Here is a 12,266-nt window from a genome sequence, read left to right on the forward strand (position 1 = left end):
ATTAGGGCATGAAGCATCGGGGGCCTGCTGGCACTCACTCCCCACAATGAGTCACTTCATGATATAGATACCATTTTTTTTTTTTTCTGGCATTTATAAGCAAGCAACTCAGTTTATAACCTAAGGCATTTTCCATACTTCCAGGCAATGAATACTAGCTTCTTTTGAGTCTCAATAGCACATAATTTAAGACAGTGGGAAAAGGAGCTGGAGAATAGTTTCCAGTGCAAGGAAAACACCACGCAGCTGTTTGCCCTCACTCTTGAATTCTGATGGTGAAATTGAGAATTGTTTATTTGTCCTGAAGTCAAACCCAAGGAATTTATTTTTTAAAGGCTAGGATAAGGATGGGGAGTAATGATATAATATACTTTTAATATTGAAATATTCAACACATGGCCCCCAGGATTTTGAATTCCCAAGGAATTTAGATCTTTTAAAATGGTCCATTCTTGGTCAAATTTGGCACACCAGATGTCACAGGAAGGACATACCTGAAAAAACACCCGAGGACTACTTTGCTAAAATTGTATATTCACCTTCTATAAATGTTTTTTTTTTTTCCTCCAAGATAGCAAGCTAGGAATCAGTCCTCTATCTTGAGCCATTTATTGAGAACAAACAAATGAACTTGGAAAAGATATGACCCAATTAAAGTTAAATACCTGACTTTGGTGTATGAGAATCATAAACTTGCTTACGGTCTATCTGGTCCGCAAACACTTCCCCATAAATCATCCAGTAGGGCATGTAGAAGATGTTCTTGGCCAGTTTCCATGATGGCTCCTCATTGGGAAAGAGGATGGCTTGCCTGGCGACCCCAAAACTCATGAGCACCACCAGCATAATGATGACAAAGTACATCATGTCTATCATCTGGAAGCAGGGGGAAGCAGAGGGAGAAACAAATGAAAACCAGAATGACTGAGTATTCCTGTGATGCTGACGCTGATGGAAAACTTGGTTCACTTTTGAGACTGCTGATAAGGGATGTTGAGACAGGGAGCTGTGATCAGGTAACCACTTGGTCTACTGAAACCAATGTCCAACAACTCTTTATAATTACTAAGAAAATCGTTTAAAAAGAAAAAGCACATGTACAATAGAACCCCTTCATCTTCCATTGTTTTCTGTGGGACCTAGTCATGACTAGGCATGAGAATCATATGACACAGAAGCTGGAGCCTATGAATGTAGCACTAACATTTTTTCTGCTCCTGGGAAAGACAAATGTCCTTGCTGGGTCTCTTTCTTCTTAGCAAAGTTGGAACTGGGATAGTTGAACTATTTTGACAACTATTGCCATGCTGTAAATTCTCCAAATTCTGAAAGGCTTATCAAGAGCTGAAAAGCCCAAGAGGATAATTATTTGTAAACAAGACTCAGACAACCCAAATATCCATCTTAAACTGCCTTATTCTTGTGCCCCCACCTCATTGCACAGTTTTCTACCACAAACCAGTCTCTCAGAGAACCACTCTTTCTGCTCTTTCTTCTGCATTATATCCTATCAATTACAGAGGGTGTTTTTTGTAGGAATTAGAATCAGGTAGCCTAATGGCCTACTTCTGTGCTTGATGTTGAAATGCTGGATTTTCATCTTGACATGTTCATAAAATTCTTGACTTGTATTTGACTCCATTCAAGTACAATGCTATCTCTTGTTCCTCTTTCTTTCTTTCTTTTTTGCTTGTTTTCATGATACATGTTATCTGGGATCTGTTTCTCATATGCCAAATTACTTTCCTTTTATCACCGAAAATAGATGAGGATGCAAAAACTATTATTTTGCCTGGCCAGAACCCATTGCCTCCTCCTTTCAGAAACTGTTTGTTTGTTTTTCCCACCCATTTTGGCCCTAAAGGTAGGTGTCTTTTCCAGGATGGGTTAATCATGGTAACTTGCTGTCTGGCAACAGTGACAGGAGGCAGGGATGTGACACAAGACAGGCCAACCAGAATCTTTCTTTGGATTTTTTTTTTAACTGAAGTAGGGAGAGAAGTTCCCTTGCTCTCTCTGTAATAAAGTGAATTCAGGGTGTCTAAGGCTGTTTCCCACTACGGAAACAGATCAGAGTGAATGAAGCAGGTATTCCAGGGAAGGAGACTGGGTTGTGATGGTGGTTGGGGGCCTGGGTGCAGTAGCTTCCATCCTGCTGTAAATCAAGTCATCCCTCATGGGCTTAAGTTAGTAGGAGATTGAGTTTCTATTCCTTGCATAAAACCACCTAATACAAAAGACTGTCTTCTCTTGGATATCAAATTTCCTGAAGGAATGCCCCTTCACAAAGAAAGACCGATGATAATTTTATCAGTGGCAATGAAGGCTTTAAATTAGTTTTAAATTTCATTTTGCAAGGATACATTCCATGGTGCCAGTTACTGGAATTAAAACATTACAGCCTTCCTGTAGGCCTCAGGACACTAGGGGCTCAATACATTTTAGGTTAATTAATCAACTTGCAAGGCAACTTCAAAATCTCTCAAGTACTGTCTGACTTTGAAATTAAATATCTCAAAATTTGATGTTCATTCATATCTGTTCACTGTCCTTAAAAATATATGCTATTCTTTTCACAACTTAGTAGCCTCAGAACTCTTAAAATGAGTCAGCAGTTTTATAGGAAACATGGGTCCGTTTCTCATCCCTTCTCTCTCTTATCTTGCAAAATTCTTTCATCATTTATTTACAAAAAGTTCTATTAATGAAAAAGCACAAAAGGGTCCTTTCTGTTATGTTTATTTAGACTGATTAAAAGGTGGGTGGGGAGAGGAAGGTGTTTACTTATGAGATTTAGGACCTAGTTTGATCCAAGAAAATTCAGCCAGTAAATACAGCAACCGTTCTAATCTAATTTCTCAGGACTGTTTCCATTTAGCTTGATCGTAATACCTATTCAAAGGGTCAAAACAATCAAACAAACACTGTTCCCAAACACTCAACCTCACATATTTCAAAGGCGTCATAACTTCCATATAAATACTGATGTCTGTTGGAGTGAACTGCAGAAACAAGACATTGTCAGAACTGGGGTCTGGCTTCTGCTTTTAAACCAAAATTGTCAAATTGGTTCAATATGAAGAGTGCTGATTGTCTCTCATTCTTTTAAACATCCTTCGGTTGGGTTGTATAGAGGAGAGCATATACTGCAGTGGTTAAGCATGTGTCCTCAGGCGTCAGAATACCTGAAGTCTCGCCTTGGCTCTGCTAGCAAAAACAACTAGGTGATCTTGGGCATGTTGCTTGATCTTGGTTTTTTTCTTTTAATTTGTAAAGTAGGGATAATAATCATAACAGTAATGATGCATATTATTTTTGTAAGGATTAAGTGATATAAGGTGTGAAACAATGTGGGTAGTTCTTGGTAAAAGTTAATGTATTATTCTTATTATTAGAATTGAAAAAAGGTCACGCTGTGGAGTGAGAGAGGAGTTTGAAGCCTTTGTTTCTTGCTCAGTTTTAATCTGTTCAATTGTGAGATGAATAAACTAAAGCCTATTTCATGGGATTGTAATGATGTTTGACATGTCTGACATGGTATTTGGTGCATAGTAAATGATACCTATTTATGTTATTTTTATTCACATTACATAAGTGGTATAACTTAGTACTAGGCTTAGAGAACCACTGAGAAGTGGAATATGAAGGAAAAGAGGTTAGAGTTCTATTAAGTTATTCTAGAGCTGAAGATCAGTTGGAAACATACTTAACCAGTACTGAGTCCAAGTACCTTAGCTGCCTTCAGTTGTGCCTGGACCAGGTAAGTTACTTCACTATTTAATATTAAATAGGGGCTTTTGGAATAATCACATCTAGGCATATTTCACTTCCACTCTGGCAGTCCACCTGGCTCACTGATAATTCTATAGGCATAGTTTACCTATCTTCTGGATCAGTGGCTCAATTACTGAACTAATTATCTTAAAATCCCTAGAAAGACAACAAAGTCCCCAAATATACTCATTTTCTACTTATGAATGATTTCACTAACTAGTTAAGAATAAGTTAGAATGTAGAAAAATGCAGTACATCTCTCTTGCTCACTCCATGGTAAGGTTTCATTCTTATCAAAACTGGGGAAATAATTATGTCATTATTAAAAATATAGAGATGAATTTTAAAATGCACGTGGGGCATTAGAGTGACTTTAATTATTTCAAGTATTTAAATGTGACCCAACCTCTTAAAAGTAATATGCCTGGTTTGAGTCCTTCCTAATTTTATTTACTGAAATAAGGTAATGATCAATTAGGAACAACAACCCATCAGATAATGTACTTGCATAACACAGTGGTTCTCAACAGAAGGCAACTTGCTCTGCGGGGACATATAGCAATATCTGGAAATGTTGTTGTTACGTGTGTATGTGCATACACACACGTGCATGTGCTCATGCACACACATATCACTGACACCCAGTGGGTAGAGGTCAAGGATGCTGCTAAACACCCTATGATGCACAGGACAGCCCACCCCACCCCCAACAAAGAATTATCTAGTCCAAAGTAGCAACAGTGTCAAGGTCGAGAAAACTTGGCTTAATTTTGTAGCTGTTCTTTCTTCACTTTCACTGGGTACATTTGAAAATATATTTGACAGTCTCATAGAACCTTTTCCCCTCTGTCCAGAAAATTCATACATCTACACATTGTTATATATAAATTGTGTGGAGAACTAACAGATCCTGTCTCCTAAACCTCTCCCATAGACTAGGTGGAGATTCTGCTTTTAGATGTGGACATTTTCACCGCCATCTCAAATTCAATACTAAAGTACAATGAGAGAAGAGGTAATGTTATATAATAAGATACAGATTTGTTTTCTAGTCAAAAACCTCTCAAAGGGATTGGGATTCAGTTTTGGGTAAGTAACTCAAGCTTTTTTTTTAAATTGGAAGTTAATTAAGCTTACTGAATTCATTAATGATCCTCCAATTAAAAAATAAATAAGCTGCCCTCTTCAGTATTCTTGGGCTTCCCTTGTGGCTCAGCTGGTAAAGAATCTGCCTGCAATGTGGCAGACCTAGGTTCGATCCCTGGGTTGGGAAGATACCCTGGAGAAGGGAAAGGTTACCCACTCCAGCATTCTTGCCTGGGGAATTCCACGGACTGTATAGTCCATGCGGTTGCAAAGAGTCAGACACTACTGAGTCACTTTCGCTTTCACTACTGAATTCAAGATTCACTACTGAACTCAAGGCTTTGTGATATTCTCTCTAAACAATGCTGGTATTATAAACACCAAGCTTTTGTTCAAAAGGATTAGGAATGGAGCAAATAAGTATGCTCAGTTTTTTCCATTGTACTTTAACAATCATAAAAAATACAGTTTATCAACTTCCTACTGTGAATCAAACACAGTTGCCCACTTAGCATATGTTATTTCTAATTATCACTGCAACCTTATGAGATTTGCATGTATTATTACTACTTGGAAATGAGTAAACTGCATCTCAAAGAGTTGTTAAAAAATTGCTCAAGGTCTCATAACCCTTTCCTTTTAGATTCAAATTCTCCCTCTCTTTGAAAGAGGTGTATGGTTTAACTGATAAAAGCACCCAGTTTCTGAGCATCAGGTTCTGATTCCTCCTCTTCTGAGTTTGGAGAGAGAGCTGATTTACTGGTGCATTTTCAGATTCACACTGTTGCTGACCTGTGAGGGCTCAGCCTTTATGGAGAAAAGTCTAGAAAGTAGTGTATGGTCCAGGGATACTGGAACAAGTCCAAAGCCATATGTGGGGAAGCATATTAGCTTGGCACTTGGGGTTCTTTTTTTTTTTTTTTTTAAGAATAAGTAGGAATATCATTCTGGAACCTAGTTTTTAACACATCATTTTCCAGTAATGTAACAAAACACATGATATATTGACAGAACCTAATGTTCAACTCAAACTCAACATAATTCATCTCATCTTAAACTGGCTTTTCTTCCATCTGTGTACAGAGAAGACATTTTTTTTAGAACTTCATTAAGAAAAAAGGAATTGGTTAAACATTGAGAGTGGATATCCATATCTTCTCCAATATCCAGCTAAAATGTGACGTCCACATGAAGCCTTCTCTGATCAACCTCATGTCCCTGTGGCATTCCATACACATTCTGTTACAGCATTCCCACACCATATGGTAGTTACCACCCTCTTTCTCTCATCATCTATCTCACTGAGTGAGGATCTTTACATACTCAATTCCCACTCAGGTGCCCAGCACAAAATAGATGATGTTTATTTGTCAGTGAGTGAGTGAGTGATCGTGAATTCTCCAATTATGTATATAGATGAAGTCAAACTTCTGAACACGTGAAAGGAATTAAAAAATAAAACACCTTAGGGCCATCTCAGACAGGGATGGAAGGCCCAAATGAATGATTTCCCTCTTCCTATGATAACCACTCCTCCTCTGAGGACTTATAACATGGAATCAGAGGACCCTGCTTACCATTTTTCCAATCATCATCACATATGGGCCCAAATACTTGTTCACGCCGAAGATGTCTAATAGACGAATGTACCAATAAATGATGTTCACACAATAGATGACCCTCCCATCACTCCTGAAGGGTTGGTCTTGGAGACGAAGAATCATTCCAACAGAGAACAGAAGGATGGCTATGAGGTCTGTGACATTCCAGTACTCTTGCAACCACACCTTCACTTTTTGTAGCAACTTTCCTGGCTCTGACATCAAAATCTAAAAGTCAGGAAAGAGAGTGAGGTTAGGTTTGATTTCTGTCTGTATTTTCAGCCCAGTTGGAAAGTGCTTGGTCTGTGAGCTGACATTAGTAGCTTTTCTTTGTCTACCTGTATCTATTCAAGAGGCTCTGGATGACCTAAGCTTAGCTCAGTTGTACATAAGCAGTAAGTTTGATCCTTTAGGATGCCTTATAATTCTAAGACACACATTAGAGTTTTGCTATAAAATTATTGATTCCTGCTGCTGCTGCGTCGCTTCAGTCGTGTCTGACTCTGTTCGACCCCATAGGCAGCAGCCCACCAGGCTCCACCGCCCCTGGGATTCTCCAGGCAAGAACACTGGAGTGGGTTGCCATTTCCTTCTCCAATGCATGAAAGTGAAAAGTGAAAGTGAAGTCGCTCAAGTCGTTCCCAGCTCTTAGTGACCCCATGGACTGCAGCCTACCAGGCTCCTCTGTCCATGGATTTTCCAGGCAAGAGTACTGGAGTGGGGTGCCATTGCCCTCTCCGGTATTGATTCCTAATACACTGCAAATCTCCAAAATCCTTCTCCATCTCAGTAAACAGTATCACCATGTTGAGTTACTCAGGCCACTAACTTAGGAGGATTCCTTCATTCCCCTCTTTCACACCCATGTCCTCTGCATCAACATATCAGCTCTATTTCCAAATACAACCTAGTGGGACCTCTTCTCACCACCCCCACTGCTGTCCCCCTCTCCTAAGCCCCATCCCATCGCCCAGATGACTGCAATAGCCTTCTAACTGGTATCCCGGCCATCACTGTTGCCTAGCCAGCCTCTGAGCAGCCCCCAGAAAGACCTTTAAAAGCCTAAGCCATGATCTGGGTGGTGATTACACACTTGTATAGGTAGGAAACGGAGAGGGCAATGGCACCCCACTCCAGTACTCTTGCCTGGAGAATCCCATGGATGGAGGAGCCTGGTAGGCTGCAGTCCATGGGGTTGCAAAGAGTCGGACATGACTGAGTGACTTCACTTTCAATTTTCACTTCTATGCATTGGAGAAGGAAATGGCAACCCACTCCAGTGTTCTTGCCTGGAGAATCCCAGGGACAGGGGAGCCTGGTTGGCTGCCGTCTATGGGGTCGCACAGAGTCGGACACAACTGAAGCGACTTAGCGGCAGCAGCAGTATAGGTAGGTAAAAAATGCAGCAAGCTGTACCCTTACGAGTTGTTCATTTTCTTACAGGTGAATTAAGCCTCAATTTAGAAGAAAAAGAGAGACATGAGAGATGGACGAATAACAGCAAAACTAGAGCAAATTGTGATAACTGAATACTTAAGCCTTTTGATGGTTTCCATTACAAATACAGAAAGATCCAAATTCCTTATGGTGGCCTCATTTAACATCCCACCATATTCTCCCTCTTCTGCTCTTAAGATAACAAATCCATTCTATATTCAGGACATTTGTACTTGTTCCTTCTGTTGGGCATTTTCCTCTCCCTGATTTTTACATGTCTGGTGACTGCTTATACTCAAGGTCTCCACTCATATTTCCCCCTCCTAGAAGAACTTTCTTGACCACCCTCCTTGCAGTGGTCTCCACATCCCCAATTATCCTATTTATGTTTTGAAGACTTTTTTCACTCGCTGAAAATCTTCCTCATACATGTGTATGTATGCTGGTCTAGCTAACTAGCTATCATCTATCCATGCATTCCTCTCAATATCCTTTGATCTCTCCTCTCATCTATAACTATAAACTTTGAGGACAGACCCTTTGTTCCCTAGGGCCTGCTACATAAGAGACACTCAAGAAATAGTTGTTGACTGCCTGATTGATTGTTGTACAGATACTCCATAGTAACTATCCACTCCCTTGTATATCTTAACTGCTGGGTGGTATTCTGATTTATCTTAAATCCAGAGAGGACTTTTTGCTGCTCCACACTCTATGAAATGCACAGCTGGATAGCAGGAGTTGCCACCCATTCTGTACCACAGGGTGTGAGGAACCTTGTGAAGCTACGTAGCAGGGCTACCTTCATGAATCATTTGTGTTTACCTCTGAGATTTCCACCTCTTCAAGCCATGACCCACCCCTCTCCCAGTTCAGTATCTCTCAAAGAAGGGAGTGCAAAGATGGGACAGGTTTAATCTGCAGCTATTGATCTGAATCTTCACAATGACTTTAGTAGCTTGCCTTGGCCTGAAGTGTAAGGAAGGGTGGTCTTAGAAAGTCAGGACTGGGGCTTGAAAGGCTGAGCAAGATACCAGGAGCTACCTGGTAGCTTCATTCTTCTAGTACCTTATTCCTAAACCCCTAGCCCTCAGAATGCATTGGAATCACCTGGAGGGCTGGTGAAAGCAGTCCCCTGAGCGCCACCCTTAGAGTTTCAGCTTTAATATGCCTGATCCTGGGCCTGACGATTTACATTTCTAAAAGTTCCCAGGTCATGCTGCTGACCACAGGTTGGAGTCACTGTCCAGCCCTTGAGGAATTCCTGTTACAGTTGTTGTCCTGATGGCTCCCCATCCCCCATCCATCCTAACGAGGCAAACTCAGTGTGTGTGCTCCCGTAGGTGTCCTAAGGGGTAGTTTCTCTAACCCTTGGCCCACACTCTCCTAAGGTTTGTAGTAAAATATTTTTTAAAAAACAGTGAAAGTATCTTTGTGAAATCTCAACATAGAAACAGATAAAAGCATAGTGCATGAGGTGAGACCTCTCTTAGGATCCCTGGGATCCAGGGAGCAGCCCAGTTTGTAACCACGGGCAGGGTGGGCCTAAGGCCGGCTCAGTCTGGTTTAAGACCCAGCTCTCTTTTATAGCTGTGGGATGCAGAAACTTTGCTCAATCCCCGAGTCTTAGTTCCCACAGCTGTGGAGAGGGACGCCCTCACAGCCGCGTCATCCACCTTACAAGTGGCCGGAAGAGGCCCCAGTGGGAGGATGAGCACGCGTGGCGCAGCAGTTATGTGCTATTACGCGATCACCCGGCTTGCTGGGCTGACTCCGCGCAGAAGAATGTGGTGCTGGGAAGGGGTTGGCAGAACGTGAAACCACAAAGCCCTCCTTGTAGGTCCCTGGAGGCGCAGAAGCCTACAGATTTTTCCTGTTTCCAGGCTTTTGCGTCTAAGGTCTGCAGGGCCTGCGTGCTGACTGTGAGGCGGCTCAAGGCGGGACCCTTGGCACCTGAGGATTTCTTTAGTGCATTCAAGCATGTGGGGCGAGGGGCAACCTCATGGGGCTGGAGAGGAAAAGGTCAGATACTTAGGTGGTCAGTGCCTCCCGTCCCACAGCTGCCTCGGAAACAAGGGCTCTTGGTTGACCCCCTGCTGACCCCGGGCTCCAGGCTCTGCCCTCCCTGCTGTTATATGCCGCCTCAGGAGAAATGGATAGCCAGCCTGGAGATTCCTGGCATCCCGCCGGCTTGGCAGCTTCTTCCAGAACAGTCCGTGGAGTACAGACTGCTCCCTGTCTTCTTCTAGTCTAGTCCCTGGAGAGATTCCAGTCTCCCTGCTCTAGCCTTTCCCTTTTCTGCTTATCATGGGGAAGGAAAATGCATCTAAGGCTTTAAATCACAAAGCCAGTGAGCTGGCACTTCACAGCAACAGAGCCCTTAGCAGTAGCAGCCTCAGTTCTCAGAGAGCTACACAAAGACCACAGCGAATTTATTACTGTTTTCAGTTTACAAATGGGGAATACACAACACTGGTCAGGAAGTGGAAGGCATTATGAATGGGAAAGCCTGAGAGTAGACAGGAATCCATTAACAACAACAAAAATCCTGTTCCTTATAAAATGGGACTCTCAAAATGGGGGCGTGATGGCTAGAATTTAAATATCCCAAGGTAGTTAAAAAACCCAAGGGAAGGGCTCTTAACTATTTATACATATTTTTTAAAAATGATCCTACTTTTTCTTGGAGGAGAACATTTTAGCCCTGATAGTAAGGCCCTTTTAACCTGACTTAGTAAAGAAGGCAGGAATTTCCCAGGTGGTGCTAGTGGTAAAGAACCCACCTGCCAATTCAGGAGACATAGCAGATATGGGTTCAATCCCTGGGTTGAGAAGATCCCCTGAAAGAGGCATGGCAACCCACTCCAGTACTCTTACCTGGAAAATCCCATGGACAGAGGAGCCTGGCAGGCTACAGTCCATGGGGTCGCAAAGAGTTGGAACAACTGAAGCAATTTAGCAGCAAGCAGCAGTAATGAAGGCAAGTGTGAATTTGTGGGTTTGTAAGAATTATTTTTTCTATGGAGCCCAATATATTTTCCCACTGACTATAGTACAGCAAGTAGAGCTCTTGAGAATGCAGTGGACTTGACAGGGAATAATTCTTCCAGAAAGTCTCTCCAGCTGACTAGTTTCAGGGGGAAATGCAGAGGAATCACATTGCACAAGCCTGCCATCCCTGTGGACTTGGGAACCAGCTCTGGGAGCCTGTTGGGCAGGGTTGCAGAGCCCTCTGGTGGACTACTGCTTGCCTGCATTTATTATAAAGGCTCTGAATCTGATGGGCCAAGGTTAGCCTTGAATTCAAGTACGTCACAAGAGGGTGGCATTTTGATGGCTTCTTTAATGCGATGGGGTGAGGGAGAGAAGAGAGAGACCCACACCCTCAACCTGAAGGACAAGAAATATGCTCACTTTGCCGAGGGCTGGTAGAGAGGCTATTGCCCAGCAGGGGGATAATAAAGGTTGAGAAGGAATAAGCCAGGGAATAAATTAACGAAGGCATAGTTCCTCCTGGAGCTGCTGAAATGCATTTGCAGAATCATAGGTATTTGGTAGACTGGGTCCAAAAAGACCCAAAGTAAGGGGTTGCAATGGGAATTAAAAGTGGAAAATTCAAAGATTAAAAACAATTTAAGTAGAAAAAAATTTAAAAGTCACATTTATCAAGATGAGGAAAGAGAGATGTAAACAGTGTTGAAGACAACTGGAAGTTTCTTGGGGCAAGAGTGATGCTCCAGAAAATATAGATTAGATCCCAAGCGTACGTGAAGTGACAATCTTGTAAACACACACTGAAGCCTCCCAGGTTTGTCTCTAGTGGTCAAAATCAAGTTCCTTATTTCTGTGGCAGCATTAGAGAAATCGTTTCCGGCTTAATTTAGACCCCAACCTTCCTTACTCCCCTCCATTCAGAGAGGAAACTAACCACTGTCTTTCTCCTCTGTTTTCTTTTAGGAAAGTGGTTACCTCTCTCATCTTTTCTATTCCCAGGGTGAAAATATAGGAAATGACGATCCATTCCTGGGTAGAAGGCCAGCGCTCCATCTTCACTAGCACGATATAGTTGAACAGCATCAAGTATCCGATGTACGCCAGCTGTAAGGAAACACAATACAGTCTCTGGCTGCGAAGACCTGGGAGCCCTGCCCCTGGGCAAGGGCGCTGTGCAGTAGGACACGACAAGGTCAGCAAGCAGGACCAATTATTCACAATGAAACGAACGTCTAGGCGCTAAACTATCGAAAGAATTTTAAAAGACCATAATATTTGAAATAAGTGATATTCAGTATTCCTTTTGAACCTTGCATGTCTTGGGTCCCCACATTCTGCTTGTACCAATGTGTCATGATGCACCATTTTGTTTTG

The 12,266-nt window shown here is 42.1% G+C and overlaps 1 protein-coding gene across 13 annotated transcripts in view; it reads right to left on the bottom strand.

The window, feature by feature from the left end:
• TRPM3 (transient receptor potential cation channel subfamily M member 3) overlaps positions 1 to 12,266 on the bottom strand; it is a 1,070,052-nt gene that overhangs the window by 62,491 nt on the left and 995,295 nt on the right. For all 13 annotated transcript variants that reach the window (XM_027549457.1, XM_027549458.1, XM_027549453.1 and 10 more), the window contains 3 exons: positions 11,868 to 11,996; positions 6,438 to 6,689; positions 702 to 876 (listed from right to left, as the gene is read on the bottom strand). In XM_027549457.1, coding sequence (XP_027405258.1) covers positions 702 to 876; positions 6,438 to 6,689; positions 11,868 to 11,996 — 556 coding nt within the window. The remainder of the gene's footprint in view (positions 1 to 701; positions 877 to 6,437; positions 6,690 to 11,867; positions 11,997 to 12,266) is intronic.

Source organism: Bos indicus x Bos taurus, chromosome 8 (assembly GCF_003369695.1).
Source record: "Bos indicus x Bos taurus breed Angus x Brahman F1 hybrid chromosome 8, Bos_hybrid_MaternalHap_v2.0, whole genome shotgun sequence".
In the NCBI taxonomy this organism is placed as follows: domain Eukaryota; kingdom Metazoa; phylum Chordata; class Mammalia; order Artiodactyla; family Bovidae; genus Bos; species Bos indicus x Bos taurus.